Source organism: Mytilus californianus, unplaced genomic scaffold (assembly GCF_021869535.1).
Source record: "Mytilus californianus isolate M0D057914Y unplaced genomic scaffold, xbMytCali1.0.p SCAF_7, whole genome shotgun sequence".
In the NCBI taxonomy this organism is placed as follows: Eukaryota; Metazoa; Mollusca; class Bivalvia; order Mytilida; family Mytilidae; genus Mytilus; species Mytilus californianus.
In genome coordinates this window covers 43,714,672-43,736,463 of record NW_026262723.1, presented here as the reverse complement: position 1 = coordinate 43,736,463, position 21,792 = coordinate 43,714,672, and the positions used below count along the sequence as shown (strand labels likewise).

General features: G+C 31.2%; 1 protein-coding gene across 4 annotated transcripts; it reads left to right on the top strand.

Annotated features, from left to right (window-relative positions):
• The first annotated feature begins 809 nt into the window (after positions 1 to 809).
• Positions 810 to 20,313, top strand: LOC127710064 (uncharacterized). Of its 4 annotated transcripts, none has more exons than XM_052215793.1 (7): positions 810 to 869; positions 4,494 to 5,079; positions 11,662 to 11,754; positions 13,254 to 13,601; positions 17,297 to 17,323; positions 18,072 to 18,607; positions 19,674 to 20,313. In XM_052215793.1, the coding sequence occupies exons 2-7, from the start codon at positions 4,494 to 4,496 to the stop codon at positions 19,707 to 19,709; spliced, it is 1,626 nt and encodes a 541-aa protein (XP_052071753.1). In that variant the 5' UTR covers positions 810 to 869; the 3' UTR covers positions 19,710 to 20,313. The 4 variants fall into 4 exon arrangements, with proteins under 4 accessions (XP_052071753.1, XP_052071752.1, XP_052071755.1 ...); XM_052215792.1 differs by lacking the exon at positions 11,662 to 11,754 and adding an exon at positions 9,086 to 9,178; XM_052215795.1 differs by lacking the exon at positions 4,494 to 5,079.
• The last annotated feature ends 1,479 nt before the right edge of the window (positions 20,314 to 21,792 follow it).

The following is a 21,792-nucleotide window of genomic DNA, read 5'->3' as shown; positions in this document are numbered from 1 at the left end:
GTAAACTAACGGCTTGATTAATAACAAAACAATTTACGAAGGACAAATATGACAGACATGAACAAACGACAACCACTGAACTACAAGCTCCTGACTTTGGACAGGCACATACAGAATGTGGCGGGGTTAAACATGTTTGTGAGCGCTCAACCCTACCTTTAACTTAGGACAGTGGTGTAACAGACAACATAAGAACAAACTATAAACATCAGTTGAAAAGGGCTTAACTCATCAGATCGATACAAAGCAGATAAACATCTAATAAAAACACAGACCGGACGTAGCAGGGTATTTATACATCTCTTACAACAGATATAAGTACAATACACGTTAGATATATGTTAAGATTCTCATTAATTTTCAGCATATTGTAGAACAGCATTTTTTTTTAGATTTGTTCACATATGCTGTTAAAAAGCGGTGGTACTAAATACAGAGAGTAAAAAAAAAAGAAAAGAAAATACCACATTTTTCTGTAAAAGTTGTTTCCCATTAAGATAAAACAGGGGTCTAGATTGAAATCGAGAGAATGTTTTTAATTTTAGTCCGGTATTTTACAAGCCAAGATGGTTGAAGAAACCTGATATGCATTGAGTCTAAAAACAGTTTGTATTTATATAAGCTTTGATTTGCAAAAAAAAAAAGAATTAAAGTTATACGAAAAATTCTAAATTGTTGGGTTTAAAAGTCATTGAATATTTAAAATAATGAAATATGATATCTGTTTTTATATAAACATTGAACAAGTTTAAACTATTGAACTATATTGTAACACCATTCTAAAATAGGTTATTGAGGCATAACATTATGGTAACAACAGTTTGGTCGGGCCTCTACATCAGAATAGTAAATTTAACTTTCAACCCAAGGTATAGACATTTTTAACTGTTTCAAGCAATATAACATTAAAATAAAATTTATAATTTACAAATGTTATTTTCAAAAAATAAAAGCACAAGTTTTCTTTATTGTACACAGATCAATTTCATTGCAGAATTAAACTTTGCGTTATAAATAATTCATTTTAGTTTGTCAGAGTATAGCAGCTTGTATAACACTATTCAAATAGTGATTGTTTGTCTTTCGTTACACGTCTTTAAGCAAGTAGTGTTATTATGACATTATGTTATTACCATATTATTAACATGTTGTTATGAAAAATAAACAGGTTAATAATTATTACTTTATCATAGTTTATCACTTAGATATGCAATAAATTTTATAACCAACTATTGAATATTTGTCATATAGCTTTTAATTTTTTTTTTTTGGCTAATCAAATTTATGGAAGATACAGCCATATATTAAGATTGATGAAACATAAAAAAGGCTTTTGGTATCTTCTGCCTCTCTTTATTATAATCTTTTGATTCAAATGCAGAAAAGTCACTTCGGATGTCACTTTGATGTCATATACACTTTGAAAATGACATCTTTGACCAACATTGAAATTTTTTAATAAAAGAAAAATATGATCCAAATGCTTGCTTCAGAAATTATTGTATTAACATTACTAACTTTGCAAAATGCAGCTTGCAAACGAATATTTTATGAGTATAGCCTTGGAACAACACTTATTATTAACGACAAAATCTTAAAATATTTGAAATCTCAAGGCAGTATAGAAATGGCTACTCTTAAATTTCTTCCTTTTATTTGTATTCAGTCATAAATCTGTGTATTTGTGTTGTATTAGAACTCGTTAACCAATTCCAAAAGACAAATAAGTACAGCTTAAAATTCTATGCAAACAAATACTGTGATGTCAAAACGGGTTTGGCTGAATTCGTCTGTATGATATATATATATATATATATAACCAGTCTAAAAGGGTACAACATCACCAAAAAATGACAATAAACGAACAAATGTAACTATAAATATTTCGGATAACAGATATCCTTCATCAATATGAGCACGATGTAAAATGAATCAGATAAATCTATTCTGATTATTAAACTATAGCAATCTTGAATTCTATGCAATGAAAAAAGTGAAACAGTTTCACCCGAACATCATATGTAGAGACGCTAATAAATTTTTAAAATTTCCAAAAAACGACTCAAAGACATGCCTAAAATGAAAATAGTAATTATAGATATGAACTGGCACAACTTTATAATTCCAAAATGACGTCAGTTAAGATGATCAGTGCTGTTCTTTTGGGAATGTATTTACACGCAGTTGTTGTAACATCTTAACTGACGTCATTTTGGAATTTTAAAGTTGTGCCAGTTCATATCTATAATTACTATTTTCATTTTAGGCATGTCTTTGAGTCGTTTTTTGGAAATTTTAAAAATTTATTAGCGTCTCTACATATGATGTTCGGGTGAAACTGTTTCACTTTTTTTATTGTATAGAATTCAAGATTGCTATAGTTTAATAATCAGAATAGATTTATCTGATTCATTTTACATCGTGCTCATATTGATGAAGGATATCTGTTATCCGAAATATTTATAGTTACATTTGTTCGTTTATTGTCATTTTTTGGTGATGTTGTACCCTTTTAGACTGGTTATATATTTTATTTTGTAGTGTACTGTATCATATTTATATGATCCATCGCCCCGTAAGATTTATCGTTGGCTATTATTCAGTCAATTTATATATAATATTACTTCCATCCCCGTTTTATAAACTGACATCTTTAATTCGTCTTTCAATTATTTTTAAAGGAATAATGTAGGAGCAAATTGTTATGACATGTTAAGGGATATATAAATCCATGAGAACGTACGTGAGGTGATATGTGAACAAAATGAACCGAAAAAGACTAACCAATTTCATCTTAATCCTACCCTGCACCCTAAATTGACCAATGTTTTCTGTTGGGTTCGTGTTGCTCAGTCTTTAGCTTTCTGTGTTAGTGATTTGTGAACTTTTTGTCACTGCCTCGTCTATATTTTTCAATGGCATCGTCAGTTTCTATTCTCTTATGATTTTTTTTGTATGTCCCCTTTATCTTTTTTGCCTCTTTTTATGTTACCTTTACCTACAATCCATACTCAAAAGGGGAATATAACAAAAATACAAAAGACATAAATGCACTTCAAGTTGGTGTCTGTTTTAATTTATAACTAAGTACGTTTTCTAACATAATATTCATACCATTAATAGTGGTTGTGTAAATCATTTAAACGTATTCGCCAAGCTTTTTGTAATACATTCAAAGGTAGAATAACAATGAAGTCAGTATACATTTGTCATCCAAACTGAACAAAATTAATCAGATAAGACCCAAAACACAATTATATCTATAAGAAATCATTAAATTGAATATTAAAAACATTATTATTTCTCTTAAAGATCAATGGGACATAACATAACAACAGGTCCATTTTTCAAAAGACAAATGCAGTTAAGCCAAGATTAAATTAAAATTTAAAGTGTGGTCTGCCAGATATTTAAATTTTAACAGTATAATTACGAGCTATTTTACTAACTTAATTATATCAAATTTCATGACAAGCGAAAACACTCCATATTCAACATGTGTATGTCCTCACGAATGAAACTACAAATAACTGCCTTATTCAGGTTTATGAATTTTACTGAATGCATTGTGGTACTCTATTTTTCGTTCTTAGAATATTTCCAATAACAAATCAATAATATCGGTACCATTTTTACTGCAACAAATTCGCATTTTGACAATTATAAAATGATATGTGTTTTGATGTTTTGAATATATTCGTATGCTTTACTAAGTTCTTTATATGCATTGACAGTTTGTCGTGACCTCCCTTCAAATTTTAGGGTTAACCGGATCACTAGGTCTTTCTGCTTGGCTATTTAAATCAATGAAGCGAATCAGTGATTATGTTTTAAAGTAACAATGGTGCTTCAACATAATAATAGTCTGTTTTATAAAGGTATTGTCTGTATTCAATGAAGATGTAATTTATGCTTATCTTAAGTAATTTTTTGCTAAATTTAGCGTTTTAACGAATTCAAAATTTACTTGAAATTATGTAATATATACACAAATGTATAAAACCTTTCTGTGTTAAGTAAGGGATTTACTTGCACTTAAAAGGCGTTTTCGTAGATAGATTTCGCAACAAAAAAAAAATGAAATGAAGGCAAGGGCTTATTCCTACACCACGTATTATTAACGTTTTATTGAAGTAAAGCTAGTGCAAACAATCTCCAATTTTTACATCAACTTAGCTGAATCATTCTTCTTCCTCTTCTTTACACTTGACAGTCAACCCTTTTAATTATAAGTTTTATATAAATCATTTTGTTCAAGTATTCATCATTTGATTGTAATTTGAAGTCTTTGACTCTCTTTGTTAAATTTGTCGCATCTTATTATATTCTATATTTTTTTATGAATACAAATTTCGGAATAACTGAAATACGAACTTCCGGTACAATCATCACCAAAAATGTGCAAGTGAATATTAGCACCAAGGAAATAATAATTATACTGATGCTGTTTCCCCAATAAGTTACGGAACATTGTGTTTTTCTATATATTTAAGATGAGAAGACCGGATGTGTTAGAAAAAGAAGAAAGAGCCTGCGCCGCCAGGATTTCATATCTTATGCTTGATACATTTCCCAAAATTCTACAGGAGTTTGCCTTAAGCGCCATCTCTCCAAAACAATTGAATCGATTGTATGATATTAATAGAACAGAAATTGATAAAAGTTTGATGTTATCAGATGAACAAAAAGAAGTCATGTCAAATCTGTCGGCAGAGCAAACATTTCAAACATGTGATTTGTCTCTTTTGTATAAGCTTATACGTCATTTCAAACTGGTAAGGATTCCAACTAAAGGATGGGGAAAGGAAGTATCCAATATCTTTAATGCTGGAGACGTTATTGAAAAACTGCGTAGAATAAGGAACAGCATCATTCATAGGTCTAATGCAAAATATGGAAAACGTAAAGAAGATAGAGTATTTTATGAAGTGCTTAATCTTGCCCGATTTGTTGACAGAGAGTTAAGCAAAACAACAAATAAATTTGAAGATGAAGTTTCAGAATTGCAATTATGGGATCCCGAGAGCAGTATAAGGGAAAAGTATATATTAGCCCTTGAAAAAATATTAGAACTAGAAGGTAATATACAAGTATTAATGCAACAAGGTGGACTTAAGAAATCAGATTACAACTTGTATTATGTATTTAAAACTTATAAACTGATGATTACAGATTTAATTATAATACGGGAAATTCCGATTGTGCATTTAACACTCTTTTTGACATATCTTTATAGTGCCCCCCTTCTCACTCACTCTCTCTCTCTCTCTCTCTCTCTCTAACACACACACACACACACACACACACACACACACACTCTCTCTCTCTCTAACACACACACACACGCACACACTCTCTCTCTCTCTGTCTCTAAAATCGTAAAAGGATCAAAGACAAACAACAGTATCCAAAACACAACACATAGAAAACTATAGACTAAGCAACACAAACCCCATCACAAACTGCAGTGATTTCAGGTGATCCGGTATGGTTAGCAGATCCTGCTTCGCATGTGACACCCGTCGTGCTAAACGAAAAAAATACGTTGATAAGTTATTTTCTTTTCAAAATCCATGTATTTAGTTTTGATGTTATATTTGTTATTCTCATCGGAGTTTCTCAAATGTCTTATCGTTTGTAGTTGTAAATCTTATTTTTTCTTGTTCTATTCGTGTGTTACAGTAAAGATAATTATTCACCCAGTTCATTTATAAGATTTTAGTTTGGGTCAACTAAATTTATACAATGTATTTGGTTTACAGTTTGATTTAGAAAAAATACCGACATAGCTTGATGGTACAATTAATTATCTAATTACTACCACAATTGTATATTAATAAGTATTGTAATTTTCATTGTTATTAATACATGTTATATCAGTATTACAAACCTAATCTTGAACTCTATCCTATTTTTTGAACATTAATAGAAATTTATATGTGACGTCACATTGAGCGTCGATCTCTTCGGCTTACATATAATACGTTGTTCGGCTGTGCCTTTTTATGTGCTGATTTAGGTTGTTTAGCGTATTCGTTTTTATTCTGTAGTTAGTCACCACTTCGGTGTTATCATGTATATCTATTATATAGTCATTTTAATAAATTTACCGTTTGCAAAAGTATGAATTATTCTAAATACTAAGGATTTTCTTTTTGGCACAACTTTTTGGAACTTTTTGTCCTCAATACTCTTCAACTTTGTACTTTCGAACTTTTTTTATCTGAGCGTCACTGATGGGTCTTATGTAGATGAATCGCGCGTCTGGCGTATTAAATTATAAGCCTGGTACCTTTTGATAGCTATTATTTGTGTGTGTCTCTGTCCTGTATGTTCTCCCATTTATTTGTATTGTAGTCCTGTCATGTAATCTTGTCATTTTAATGTTATATTTAACATTGCCATAAAAGCGGGAAGTTTGGCTAGCCACAAAACCAGGTTCAACCCACCATTTTTTTCTTAAAAATGTCCTGTACCAAGTCAGAAAAATGACAATTGTTATCGTATAGTTTGTTTCTGTGTGTGTTGCATTGTCGTTTGTTGTTTGTTCACTTCAATGTTTCTGTTGTTTCGTTGTCCAAATGTACTTTATTGTATTGTTTATTTGCGTAATTCTCTGTCCGTAATGTTATACTGTATTCATGTCATGTAATGGTGTCATTCTAGTGTTATATTTAACATTGTCATAAAAGTGCGAGGTATGGCTAGCCACAAAACCAGGTTCAACCCACCATTTTTTTCATAAAATGTCCTGTACCAATCCAGGAAAATGGCCATTGTTATATTATAGTTTGTTTCTGTGTGTTTTGCATTTTAGTGTTGTGTTTCTGTTGTGTTGTTGTTCTCCTCTTATATTTGATGTGTTTCACTCAATTGTAGTTTGTAACCCGGATTTGTTTTTTCCCAATCGATTTATGAATTTCGAATAGCGGTATACTACTGTTGCCTTTATATAAGACATCACTCAATAGCGGATTGGTAATCAGTTTTTATCTAACCCCAATACATCACCAAAGTCTAAAACAATCGGTCATATACATTTTCTTACACTCAAATTTGACCGAGTGTGACATTATTGAACTTCGAGGAAAAAGATATCGCGAATGGCGTTGTGTAACTAAATTATATTCAGTTCGTGTTTTGACTACAGGTTGAGCTTGTCATTTATGGTGATTTACAAATCCCGCGTCGTTTTAAGTTCTGAAAAAAAGTATCTAACGTGAAATAGTCTATCAATACATGTTGACCTCATCTTACCTGCAATATCGCCAATTCTGATTTGCATTGATTTGTTTAAACAATATGGAGACTCAAATGTTCTGTTTTTTGTTGTTGCTTTAGTCGGTTTTATATGTTCAGAACTCACTAATTTATAATCGTCAGTTTCGCTGACGACCAAAAAGTTTCCGAAATGCGCTAGAGACATATGTAAAATTCGTAAATATTGATTTTTTATGTAATATACTATAAACAATATAGATTTCAATGAACAATAGTTTTTTATACCAAAAAATATATTGTATGTTTAAATTCTATATTCAGATATGTATATTCATTAAATAAGTACTTATCACATTGTTCGATGCTGAATGGTTGCTTTTTCGTTGGAAATTAGGGTCAAAATTAACAATTTAAAAAAAAGCGATATATTGTTCAACCTGAGTCAATTCTTCTTAATGCGATATTTGTTGAAGGTTTTTCTTCGTGAATCATTTCTTTGAATCCATACCCACACTTAAATCAGAAAAAGGCATTTGTGCCTCCATACTATTGAATCTGAGCAAGGAAAACAAAATGAGGCCACAAGAGGCATTAGTTCGAACTATAATAAATGAAAAACGTGAAAATGTCAACTTTTCAGTTGTCAACCTCTCATTGTTCACCAGTAACATACCTTTGGCTCTATTGTATGACGTTTACATATCTCAGTTAATGCGGATTTCATTAACCGGGATGTGCTCTTTGCATAACAACTCTTTGAACAGAGATATTAGGGAAAAAAACTGAAATCGACACAACATCAGTTTTACAGTCACCAACACGATTTGGGTTGCTGAAAAGATGTGTCGTTTTCCGAAATCACTAGCGAACTGTTTTTGCGGTCTTATATCTTTAGGTACAAATTAAGTCGTCTAATCCAGAATTTTGCCGGTTGTGTACTATGTCCGATTGTGATTTTTGACTGAAAGTAAATTTGGCGGATGATGCATGCATATCATGCCTTTTCCTTAGTTTATGATTGTTACCTTGAATTTGTCTCTTCTTAATCGATTCGTGAGATGTAAATAACGCCAAATTACTGGAGCCATGATTAATGTCGTATTGATGTTTTGTCCTAACCAAAACCAATGTATTTTCTTTAAAATATTTCCTTGATATACATACGTTCATGATTGAAATACTAATCAAACCAAGACAGGAAAAGTATTTAAATGAAAATAAGTATATAATAGATTACAAAATCTCATAATTAAAAATAAATCAAGAAGGGTCGATGTTATTGTCTACAGTACTAGAACTGTCGATGATAAATTTTAAAAACAAATACAAGACGCAGTAGAAGACGTTATAAAAATAATTGATGTCATAAAATATTTCAATCCAAAGATTTGAAAGACAATTACTGAAATTGTCAGCTCATACAGAATATAACCGTAAAAAGCTGGATCCTATTTCGACTTTTAACTAGATTCTTGTAAGTAAATGGACTCGTTCTTCAACAATAAACATATAAATGTGTGATAAAATATAGTAGACACTTTTTTTGTTTATTATTTTTTTTGTAAACGTGAGATAACCATAATTTGAAACATGTTCAACAATCAGTTCATAAAAAGGATCTCTAATAAGGCCGTCATTAATTTGTGGTTTCGTCAGATACCTCAAGCTTTATTTTGGGAAAATGTATTTCATCTTAGTATTTGTTAAGTTCATAATGCTGTTGACATGATAAAACAATGTGTGCTCAGTAACTTGCATTTACATGATGGTGTATGAATTAGTTTGTTGCTGTTGCTTCTCATATTAGCAGAATTGATATAGATCTATTCTTGGATGAAACGTATCGTTTCTAAATTTGTTTCAGAACTGGGAATTGTTCGCGTACCAGGCTATGAAATAGCAGTATTCATGAAAAGTGACCTAAATCTGATACCACCGGGTATAGGAACAGCTGAAGGTAATATTCAATTGGAACATCTTAGATATTTGATATTTCAATCAATATCTAGCAGTTCTTACTGTTTAAATTTGATTTTTAGATATTCATATTAATGAAACTTTTAAAACAAGGTATTAGTAAAATGTTCGTATATATTGAAAAAAGATAAACCCTTCATCTATACTTTTATCACAATTTGTGAATGATTCTATGTTTGATTAAAGTAACTATGGAATACCTGCATTCGATATGAAATGTATCCGTTTATATGGGTTGTTTTATTAATATTACTTTATTGTTAATGTTAATAGAAAACTACGAAAAAAGAGACAGATACTAACATTATATTCAAACTAAAAATCAAAAACAAACTGACAAAACACACCATGGATACCAAGATTAACATTATGTACGCCACACGCGCATTTCGTCTACAAAAGACTTATCAGTGACGCTCACCAGTGACAATGCAATGGCAAAAATGACAACAGTACACAAAAACACAATATAGAAAGCAAAAGACTGAGCAGCTCGAACCTCGTCTTAAACCGGGTGTAATCTCAGGTTCTCCGGAAGAAATATACACATATGCACAAGTAATTGTTTAACTTCATTTTTATCTAAAAAGAGCTAGCCAGCTATGAAGTTTATTTCTAATAAAGTATTTTTCTCAATATAAAAGCAGCTCAGTACTACTTTATTATGATATTTTTTCTTATCTTTTATCTTTAATTTCATATTCATATTCATAAAGGCAGTCTCAAAGGGATCACTTAACATCGACCATAAGAAATGAAACAGTTTAAAAACATATATATTAGTACTATAGAAAATTGGTATGTCAGAGGCACTTTTCCTGGCCTATAATTATTTTGAACGCTCAACACCAAATATTTGAAAGCCATTTGGATAGGCTTTGTTATTCAAGTTCCTCCGAGAAAAACAAACTTAAGTCATTAACATTTCAGAATAACAAAAGATCAATTTAAGTAGTGATAAAAGTTACTAGTCCAAATCTTTCATTAGTATATAAATGACCATATAATTGATCTATGAATTTTATGATACATGTTAGCTTTCCTAGCGAATGGAACACCATCTACCAAAATGTTTTAAAGATAAAAAACAACATTAACACTGTTTCAGACTTTTCGTCTAGGTACAACAGCATACTTGATTGATTATGATTTAACGTGGTTTTAGCAAAATTTCGGTATTTGAAGAAAGATAAGGCATGAGAGTAACAGTAACAAACCCATTTATTTTATAATCAGTGCCTGCTTTGGACAGATTAGCTATTGTTTCCACTCATATATACAGCAAATTTGAAAATCAGTAAACTTCTGCACATATTGCCTCTTATTCAAAAATATTTGGTAGACAAAAAATGTAGTAGTAATAAATTTTATTTCGAGAATTGCAGGACATACTCTTTGTGTATTTTTTTTAAATTTTTTTCTTTATTGTTAATACTACTGTGCTTAAATGACAATATGTTTTTCTAAACTGGTTTTAGGAGAAACAAACCTTACAGTTTACGTGAAGGCGAAAGGTTTGAACAATGAGGCAGTAAAACAACGACTAAACGAAATGAAAGACAAAATTAACCGAAATCAATTTAAGATACTTTTCCAAAATGCAGAACATGGGTCTCTTATTCTACTCGCATGTGACACCCGTCGTGCTAAACGAAAAAAATACGTTGATAAGTTATTTTCTATTCAAAATCCATGTATTTAGTTTTGATGTTATATTTGTTATTCTCATCGGAGTTTCTCAAATGTCTTATCGTTTGTAGTTGTAAACTTATTTTTTCTTGTTCTATTCGTGTGTTACAGTAAAGATAATTAATCACCCAGTTCATTTATAAGATTTTAGTTTGGGTCAACTAAATTTATACAATGTATTTGGTTTACAATTTGATTTAGAAAAAATAACGACATGATAAATTTTAAAAACAAATACAAGACGCAGTAGAAGACGTTATAAAAATTACTGATGTCATAAAATATTTCAACCCAAAGATTTGAAAGACAATTACTAAAATTGTCAGCTCATACAGAATATAACCGTAAAAAGCTGGATCCTATTTCGACTTTTAACTAGATTCTTGTAAGTAAATGGACTCGTTCGTCAACAATAAACATATAAATGTGTGATAAAATATAGTAGACACTTTTTTATTTATTTTTTTTTTTGTAAACGTGAGATAACCATAATTTGAAACATGTTCCACAATCAGTTCATAAAAAGGATCTCTAATAAGGCCGTCATTAATTTGTGGTTTCGTCAGATACCTCAAGCTCTATTTCGGGAAAATGTATTTCATCTTAGTATTTGTTAAGTTCATAATGCTGTTGACATGATAAAACAATGTGTGCTCAGTAACTTGCATTTACATGATGGTGTATGAATTAGTTTGTTGCTGTTGCTTCTCATATTAGCAGAATTGATATAGATCTATTCTTGGGTGAAAGGTATCGTTTCTAAATTTGTTTCAGAACTGGGAATTGTTCGCGTACCAGGCTATGAAATAGCAGTATTCATGAAAAGTGACCTAAATCTGATACCACCGGGTATAGGAACAGCTGAAGGTAATATTCAATTGGAACATCTTAGATATTTGATATTTCAATCAATATTTAGCAGTTCTTACTGTTTAAATTTGATTTTTAGATATTCATATCTATGAAACTTTTAAAACAAGGTATTAGTAAAATGTTCGTATATATTGGAAAAAGATAAACCCTTCATCTATACTTTTATCACAATTTGTGAATGATTCTATGTTTAATTAAAGTAACTATGGAATACCTGCATTCGATATGAAATGTATCCGTTTATATGGGATGCTTTATTAATATTACTTTATTGTTAATGTTAATAGAAAACTACGAAAAAAGAGACAGATACTAACATTATATTCAAACTAAAAATCAAAAACAAACTGACAAAACACACCATGGATATCAAGATTAACATTGTGTACGCCACACGCGCATTTCGTCTACAAAAGACTTATCAGTGACGCTCACCAGTGACAATGCAATGGCAAAAATGACAACAGTACACAAAAACACAATATAGAAAGCAAAAGACTGAGCAGCTCGAACCTCGTCTTAAACCGGGTGTAATCTCAGGTTCTCCGGAAGAAATATACACATATGCACAAGTAATTGTTTAACTTCATTTTTATCTAAAAAGAGCTAGCCAGCTATGAAGTTTAATTCTAATAAAGTATTTTTCTCAATATAAAAGCAGCTCAGTACTACTTTATTATGATATTTTTTCTTATCTTTTATCTTTAATTTCATATTCATATTCATAAAGGCAGTCTCAAAGGGATCACTTAACATCGACCATAAGAAATGAAACAGTTTAAAAACATATATATTAGTACTATAGAAAATTGGTGTGTCAGAGGCACTTTTCCTGGCCTAAAAATAGTTTGAACGCTCAACACCAAATATTTGAAAGCCATTTGGAATAGGCTTTGTTATTAAAGTTCCTCCGAGAAAAACAAACTTAAGTCATTAACATTTCAGAATAACAAAAGATCAATTTAAGTAGTGATAAAAGTTACTAGTCCAAATCTTTCATTAGTATATAAATGACCATATAATTGATCTATGAATTTTATGATACATGTTAGCTTTCCTAGCGAATGGAACACCATCTACCAAAATGTTTTAAAGATAAAAAACAACATTAACACTGTTTCAGACTTTTCGTCTAGGTACAACAACATACTTGATCGATTATGATTGAACATGGTTTTAGCAAAATTTCGGTATTTGAAGAAAGATAAGGCATGAGAGTAACAGTAACAAACCCATTTATTTTATAATCAGTGCCTGCTTTGGACAGATTAGCTATTGTTTCCACTCATATATACAGCAAATTTGAAAATCAGTAAACTTCTGCACATGTTGCCTCTTATTCAAAAATATTTGGTAGACAAAAAATGTACTAGTAATAAATTTTATTTCGAGAATTGCAGGACATACTCTTTGTGTATTTTTTTTAAATTTTTTTCTTTATTGTTAATACTACTGTGCTTAAATGACAATATGTTTTTCTAAACTGGTTTTAGGAGAAACAAACCTTACAGTTTACGTGAAGGCGAAAGGTTTGAACAATGAGGCAGTAAAACAACGACTAAACGAAATGAAAGACAAAATTAACCGAAATCAATTTAAGATACTTTTCCAAAATGCAGAACATGGGTCTCTTATTCTACATGTTGTGGCATATCATTCGGTTTTGTGTGTGAAATCCACTATGGTTGACGAAATGAAGTCGTTTGTTGAAAGAATATTTTCAACTTTCGATGAGACTTGTGTGCGAGAACGTACAGAACCAGCAGAGAGGCAGTTGGTTTTTAAGCAGCAAATCATGTCCGTAGAGTGTATTTTTGCCATGTCTGATCATAAAGAGGAAGGTATAAATAAATATTGCCCATCTACTCAATTCAAATTATATATCCTCGTTCTAACTTTACGACAAATAATAAAATCAAATATATTCTATTGCTTTGTACCAAATCCAAGTCCATGTATCCTAGTTTAAATTATATATAAGAGACTGAGCTTCCTTTTATAATTTTTTTGAAAGAAAGAAACTGCTTACAAGTAAAATGCTTAACCAGAAGTTCTGCATTGTAATGTTGAGGTCATAACAACATCATTTTTACGGATACCATTATGACTTTGATAGAAAAATAAGCTGTGTCATAAAAAACAAGACTGTTGCCAGTCAGTCATGTTTTGTCATTTAATCACAACATCGTCTATTTTTTCATAGAGGACATTGAGATAAATGAGTACGATGACAGCTGGTTGAAAATGCAAGTGACTTTTGATACTTCAATGAAAAAAAGACGAAAATTACTTAAAGATAATATAGGTCACTTTGTTGGCGATATCATGCAGGCATCAACAGACTTACATACATCGAATAAAAAGGTGGAAGTTCACATCCATCCGGGGAAAACATAGGTAATTTCGCGATAATACACCATAAATGCAGCAACAATTTGAATGTTCAATTAAATTTACAAAACATTTTTACATTGAACAGGGGGCGTGCATGTTAAATTACATTCTGTAACCTTTTCCTTTCTGAATTCGCTGTTGAATTCAGCTAGCATTTGTTAAGGCATCTCTTTTTCTTGTCACATATTTCTGTTCTCGTGATGTGCGTATTTGTTCAGATATTGTCGCCATTTATGATAAATGTCCTCACACATCTGCATACTAAATCTTAAAGAAATGGTTGAAAGTCTAATCTCTTTGCAATTCATGCGAACAAAATATATATTTTCATGGTCCATTTTGTTCTTATATGTTTCCGTAAGTCGATCAAAGCGATTTAATAATGTGACAATTTTTGCAGGCTTAGCACATGGTCTCTATTGCTTAGCAATATTATTCATTTTTTACAAGGACTGAAGTTTTCCATTGTCTATTTTTGTTTGTTTACGACGTTTGAAGACATACTTACATTTTCCCACTGTTATTGTATTGATATGTGCTGTCACTACGTACCAATTATGCTGAGATGTGGCTTGTTATTGCAAAGTTAAGAGTTTGAACCTGGAGCCAATTCATCAAACATTCTGCAGAAAAAAATACTAATACTTAGAGAAAAAAATTTAAAAAATCAGTTTATACGACTAGAAGTATCAGTTCAAAATTTCTTTACTCGTGGTTTCTATGTAAACAGTCTTTGTGTTTTGTCTCGTTTCTGCTTATTCCGGACGCAACAGAAGACAACAATAATTCAATGTCAGAGTTAGGACAAACATAACTAGAACTTTGATTGAACTCCCATAATTATTTCCCGCTCTGCAAAACTATTACCATATTTAAAGTATACATGAATACGTCTATACAAATTTACGAAAATTTAAACGGAGCAAAACAAATTTAACAATCTTCTAGGAGAGATTACCTTCCCTTTATTGTCGTTTACATTATGGATAATATGCTTTCCTTTATGAACATTCTGAAGTGTAAAGATTTATCAATAACCGCCTAACTTTTAACGAGAAATTACTTTTACCACACATTGGAGTGTTAAAGTAAGTAAGTAAGTTCGATTATATTCTCATTAACATGTGGCATTTTCTGCATTTGTGAAATCATCAAGAAGTGTTCTAGAACTGTGAAAAGATTCTTTAAAATCAGTTTACCAGTTAAGAGGAAATTGTTCCTACAGGTTTTTACCAGGTATTGCAATTCATTTTTTCATTCTGCACATCTCCAGGTAGTGTTCATCAATTGTGTCAAATCTCATCAATATTTAAAATTGAGAATAGAAATTGGGAATTTGTCAAAGAGACAACAACCCAACCAACGAGCAGAAAATATTTGGTATTTGTTGAAAATGAGATTTGCTTACAGGTGTATCATACCACACATTGCTTAATTGAATTACGAAAATTCGATAATCTCCCCTTTAACATATTGGATCGGGATTAAATTCCTGTATGCAAATTCATAGGTAGCTTTTAACAACTACTTTTTTTTTGTGTTCTAGTGAAATTAGATGTAGAGATCGAACTGGAATATAACGTCTGTTGATTCAAAAAGAATGACACAGTTTAGATTGCTTACAGGAAATTTGAATACAAATACTATTATAAACTTTAAGATATTTTACATTTCATATATTTTCGCCTTTTTATAGCCACTGTTGTAACTTTGTATTTGACAAAAAAAAGCAATGTAACATATTTTTAAATTATAAGTAATTTGATTAAAATCAAAATGAAAGGGGGTTTAAAGTACATAATGCATGATGTTATCCATTTTTTGAAACCTCTTATATATCAACAATGCAATGGCAATGTCTTGTGAAATGTTGTTAAGTTATATAGTTTGAAAAAGACTTTTTTTTCAAATCGCTCTTTGGATATTATATATTTGAATTCGGTATACTATATTTATATCTGTCATTACAGCATTGCCTGTTGATACTATAATGTCTTGTATTATTTAGAAGGTTCATGTGATTGCTTCAAACCCTAATTGAATCTTTTAAATGCAAACAATACGATTTTTAATTGACTACTAAAAAATTCGCCAGGCAATTGATTATTTATAGATTGCTTTCGACAGTAGTCGTGTTCATCCAAGGTTGAAATATAAATTCACCAAAAATCAACAAATATGTTCTCGATCAGAAAGTCTATAGCATTTTGATGATATAATTCACAGTGTATAACAAGGTCTAACTACTATTAACTTTCTAAAATAAACAGAAACCTAAACAAAGTTATGATTCATATCTGCATTAAGAAAATAACTTCCTTGTGATTCGTTTCTTATTTAAAATGTGTGCCTTTAATGATTTGAATCGCATTATAATGCGATATTCTTAAAAAAAAACTAAAATTAGCCACTGCGACAATAGCGGTAGAAAATTACCCAATATTATGACTTTAAGTGCAAGAACAACATATGTTCCTAACATAACCATTATCAGGTACGTTTGTGAAAGTCAAAAATGTTAAACTGGTGAAAGCATAAAACCATAAAGGGTCTTAAACTATGAGTCATCTTAGCACGTTGGAGTCGCAAACAATGCTCAATCTTAGTTTTGAATAGAAAATGTGAAATGAAAATTGTTGTAAAAGGTACATATAGTATATGACTGGGTTAAAACATGTTTGCGGGCACCCAACACTCAGACAGTGGTGTAACATTACAACATTAATACAAAACATAAACATCAGTCGAAAAAGTTAGATATAACCAGTTACTAGTATGTGGAATGATTGTTCTTTATCAGTAGCTGATATCTGATTAGAAAATTCAGCTGCACAGTTTAATTTGATTTTTATAAACTGTCTACTTGCTTTAAGAAATGGTCAGGCTGCTTTTTGACGAAAAGACTAACACTTTGTACAACTTGTGAATAGTTTTGCCTACAAAGTTGGGAACAATGGCAGTAAAACATCCTCTAGTCATTGTATATACTTTGTTCGTGCGCTATTTCTGTCTTTGAATCTTAGTTTGTGTAATGGTTCTTTTTTCAATCTGACGTGTTCATTTGCGTATTATCTTGGTATAACCATAAAAGGCTTAATGATTTACTACAATTATTGCATGTTAACTATTAATTATTTTTCAGGAACAAATGAACGAAGAAGACAAAGAGGTAAGAATTGACTTTTATACTGACCTTAAACTTTAGACATAATTATACAAAAATGATAAAAAAATACAACAGAAATTTCATTATATAAATATAAATGATCATTCTTGCTCAATGAATGGAATTAGCGTTAAGCACGCAATATTCAAACAAAGGGCCTTCGATGGGAGCTTTTATTAGTTACAGGGAAAATTAGAATAGAAATAATTCATGGGGGCTTGAATTTATACTGATTTTACCACGGGTTGGCCCTTTATGCTAAATATTTTACGACGAGTGATAGCAATGGGTAAAATATCGGTATAAAGAGCAAACCCGTGGTAAAATTCTTATTTCTTAAAGAAGACACCATTGTGATTACGGCAATTAGGAGAAATCTGTGGTCACCTAAGGTATAGATATTCCATAATGCTCGACCAACTCGTGATGATATTAGCTTCTACAATCCTAATAAGTATGATAAAAAATTGACCCCATCATTCAGAAATGTCATTTCTTATGTCACTATGACGTCATTAAAATTTGATATTCTTGTACCAAATCTGTTTTTGTAAGGCCTTCCATCACACATAAATATCAACGATTTAAAACACAAATTCTACAGTTTTGCATTTGATGCCAGGACACAATTTATGTATAAATACTGCTATCTGACAGACTGATTTTTTAAAAACCAGTTGAATCTTTGCTAATTTGACAAATGTGGCAACCACTTTTAACTGCTTTATAGGGTAAACTTGTTTAATTACAGACGAAGAACTGAACGAGGACGTTAAATGTTGGAAAAAGATACGCAAGAAAACCCTTCCAAGACTTGATGACCTGAAAACAGAATTATATAAGGCAAATGACCAAATAAGGCTGACAAGAGCATTTAGAAATGTAACAACTGGTGCTTCATTGTTTTTAGGTGTCTTGTCTGCACCCTTCACCGGAGGAGCTTCCCTTGCGGGAGCTGCTCTACTTACAGGTTGCGCTGCTGGTTTTTCCTTTCTTATTGAGTCAGTCATTGAGAAACGTGTTCTTAATATAATACAGTCAGGTGTTTATAGGGATAAAGAAGTAACGAGTCGTTTACGTCAAAGAGTAACAGCTTTTCGAAGCATAGAGAGCTCTCCTTTTGCGGAAGAATTATTTACAGTTAATATTAACACCATAATTGGTTTGGCTGAAACCCCACTTTTGTCTTTTATCAAGAGTTGGGCTGGAATAGAAAGTAATTCATTGTTGCATGCCATTCATAAACTAGATCAATACATGTGTGCTTTAGAAGAGGAACTAAAAACCGTAAGTGCAAACATCATACAATATAAGGCGTGTCTAACTTATAATGAAATACATCGCTGTTATATTTGATATACTAATCTTTCAGAAACAGTTTGTCGAAAATCAGACAGCAATCGTAAACGTATTGAAATCAAGGAAAGTTATTATGCTAACAACATTTTTTATGTGATGTCTTTAAAAAGTAAGTTCCAATTTTATTGGAAGTCTTTAACACGTATAAAATTCCATTCTTCATTTAGGGGTACACGACCAAAGACCAGGTAAAATAAAAATAGTAGATGCAACAGTAGTTTCCCGATATCAAATTCCCAAAATACAAACAAGAGACAAACACATGATCACAAAGAACTCAAAAAGGAGCAAGACCGTGTGCGTCGACATGACACGTGTCGCTTCCCATGCCACTATGCAAAACAACACTCAGTCAAAATGCCAGATGAAATAAAACTTTTTAAACGTTAATCGTCAAGTCTTATTATGTATTGCAGTTTTTAATCATCTTCCTCTGAAGATATACATTTGACCCTTGGGGCGTGCTTACAAACGTCTAATACGTCTAATAACGTTTCGATATTTTAAAACAAAAGGAGTATATTGTTATCATTTGGAAAATTTACAATTTGCTGTCAAAGTCTTATTTTTTTAAGATGCTTGGCAATTGAAGGCAATGGCTAACTCACCGATTCGCATAATATTTAGTCAAAAATATATCAGATATGCTTGTAAAGAAAAAGTAAGATCTATAACATATGAGCTGTGTCGGATAGAAAACGACATTATGCAAATGAGTATCAATACATCTGTTAACCTTTTTCGGGTTGAAAAATCTCTACGGAAAGTCTGTAACTGTTTGCATGAAAATTTAGTTGTTGTAAAAACCCTTCAAAAACAGAAAAAATTCCTATTTTATTTCGTATTTGATTGTTCCAAAATCAACAAAATTTTTGTACATGTACATGCATACGTGCACTTACATAAGGTCGATTTCTGTCCGACGCAGCACATATATAAAATAATATTGGTTCAAATAGCTAATTAGATATAATATCATTATTACTTTTTCCAGGTGGAATATGTCCAGGGAAAACACTTAATGTATTAAAAGACTTATAAAAGAAGAAAAAGACTATACATATATTATAATCGTGAAGTAATATCCGTTTACTAGTTAGGATCTGCTTGACCTCCCAGAGCACCTGATACACCCTTAGTGTTTATTTTGGTTCATGTTGCTTAGTCTTTAGTTTTAAATGTATTGTTTGTCGTTTTTCGTCTTTCATATGTATTTTGCAATGTCGTTGTTAGTTTCTTTTCGACATACAAACTTGAACACCCCTGTGTATTTTGTTTTTTAATCACAACAATTATTCTTTGGAGATGACAACGCTTGATTTGATATAATTATATCAAAACTATAATATCAACATCTAACCATTTCAGCTTTGTCATCTATGATTATATTTATGTAGATGTATTGGTATTATTCCGTGTAATGTAATCCAAGCTTGCATTTGGATAACATCCATTTTAGGATTACAATTATATCCACTCTATAACAATGGATCTCAAATTGAAAACTGTATGAGAGACTATGACATTCTAACACCATTTTTTTGCATATTTTGTATCGGTCTGTAATTATAAATATTTGTAATGTTTGTAGCCTTTATTTAGGAATAAAAGTAGAAGTGTTATTATTGGCTTTTTGTTTTGTTACTCATTCTTTTATCTTGCTCAATATTATGTAATATGGTGTGGTGTGACTGAGACAACATTCCGGGGGAAACCGAATGACGATTGTGTAAACCATTATAAGGAACTGTACTGACTTCTACAATAGGCAAAACATATACTTTTTAGTGAGTTATTGAAGGCGCCGTTTTAAAAAATGTGAAACATTTCATAAATATATATCAACAGCCTGATGTATGCTTAAAACATTGAAAAAACAATATTGCATGAAGTAACCTTCACAACCACTTAATTGCAGGCTCCTGATCTGGGACAGACAAATACAGAATATGGCAGGTATAAACATGTATTAATTTACAGAAAAAAATGTAACATCTGATTTTTTTCTTGAAGTTACATGTTTGTCTCTTCTTGTTAATATCTTTTAAGTCTTCTTATTGTCTAAGGTTAACCTTGCTGAAATTGGGAAATTCGCTGTCATGCCAGACACGACAAGCCAACACTTTTCACAATAGCGAATTAATATTTCATGTTTTTTTAAACCATTTGCAGATAGCTTATTATCAACATTCATATGGTTAAAACAATAAGCATTTTTTTAATATTTTCAACTAATACAGCAAACTATTAAAAATCCAACGTAAAATTTTCGACGATGTGAAGAAGTTTTACTTCAACTCTTATTGATTACTTGGTCACGTTTTAAAATAAATGATAGACTGGAAGATTATACTAATAATATGGTGCCTCAAACTGGTTACAAGCGGTGCACAAAATAAAACTTCCGCCGTCATATGATAGCTTTCAATACACTGATTCGAAATGATAGCTTTACAAAATGACACTTTTGGTTCATATGAAGGATTGACCTTTTTATGGTTACATGTTTACGGCTCAACAGTTACCAATTTACCGTCATAACAAAGGTCAAAATTTATACCTTCAAATCCAATGTTAACATTGATCTCAAACTCAAGGTAAAAAAAGGTCATGATTCTCATATCAAAAGACGGAGAATAATGTTATATATAGAAAAGGAAGATGTGGTATGATTGCTAATGTGACAACTCTCAACCAGAGACAAATTGACGTAGAAGTTAACAAATATAGGTCAGCTTCAGCAATGAGCAAAACCAATACCACATAGTCAACAATCAAAGGCCCCAAAATGACACATGTAAAACATTTCAAACGAGAAAACTAGCGGCTTGATTTATGTACAAAACAATGAACGAAAAACACAAATATGGTATAATTCATCAAACGACACTAAATCACAAGCTCCTGACTTGGAACAGGCACATACATAACGTGGCGGGGCTAAACTTTTTGATGACGTCTTTCCCACCCCTAGCCTGGGATAGAAGTGTAAAAAATGAAAACAACACGTTAAAAAAATTCATGCGTCCTTAGCGCTTTTCTGGATTTACCTTCATCAGGAACGCTCAAAGCCGAATATTTGAATGCCGAGAATGTATGCGAACCGAAACAGT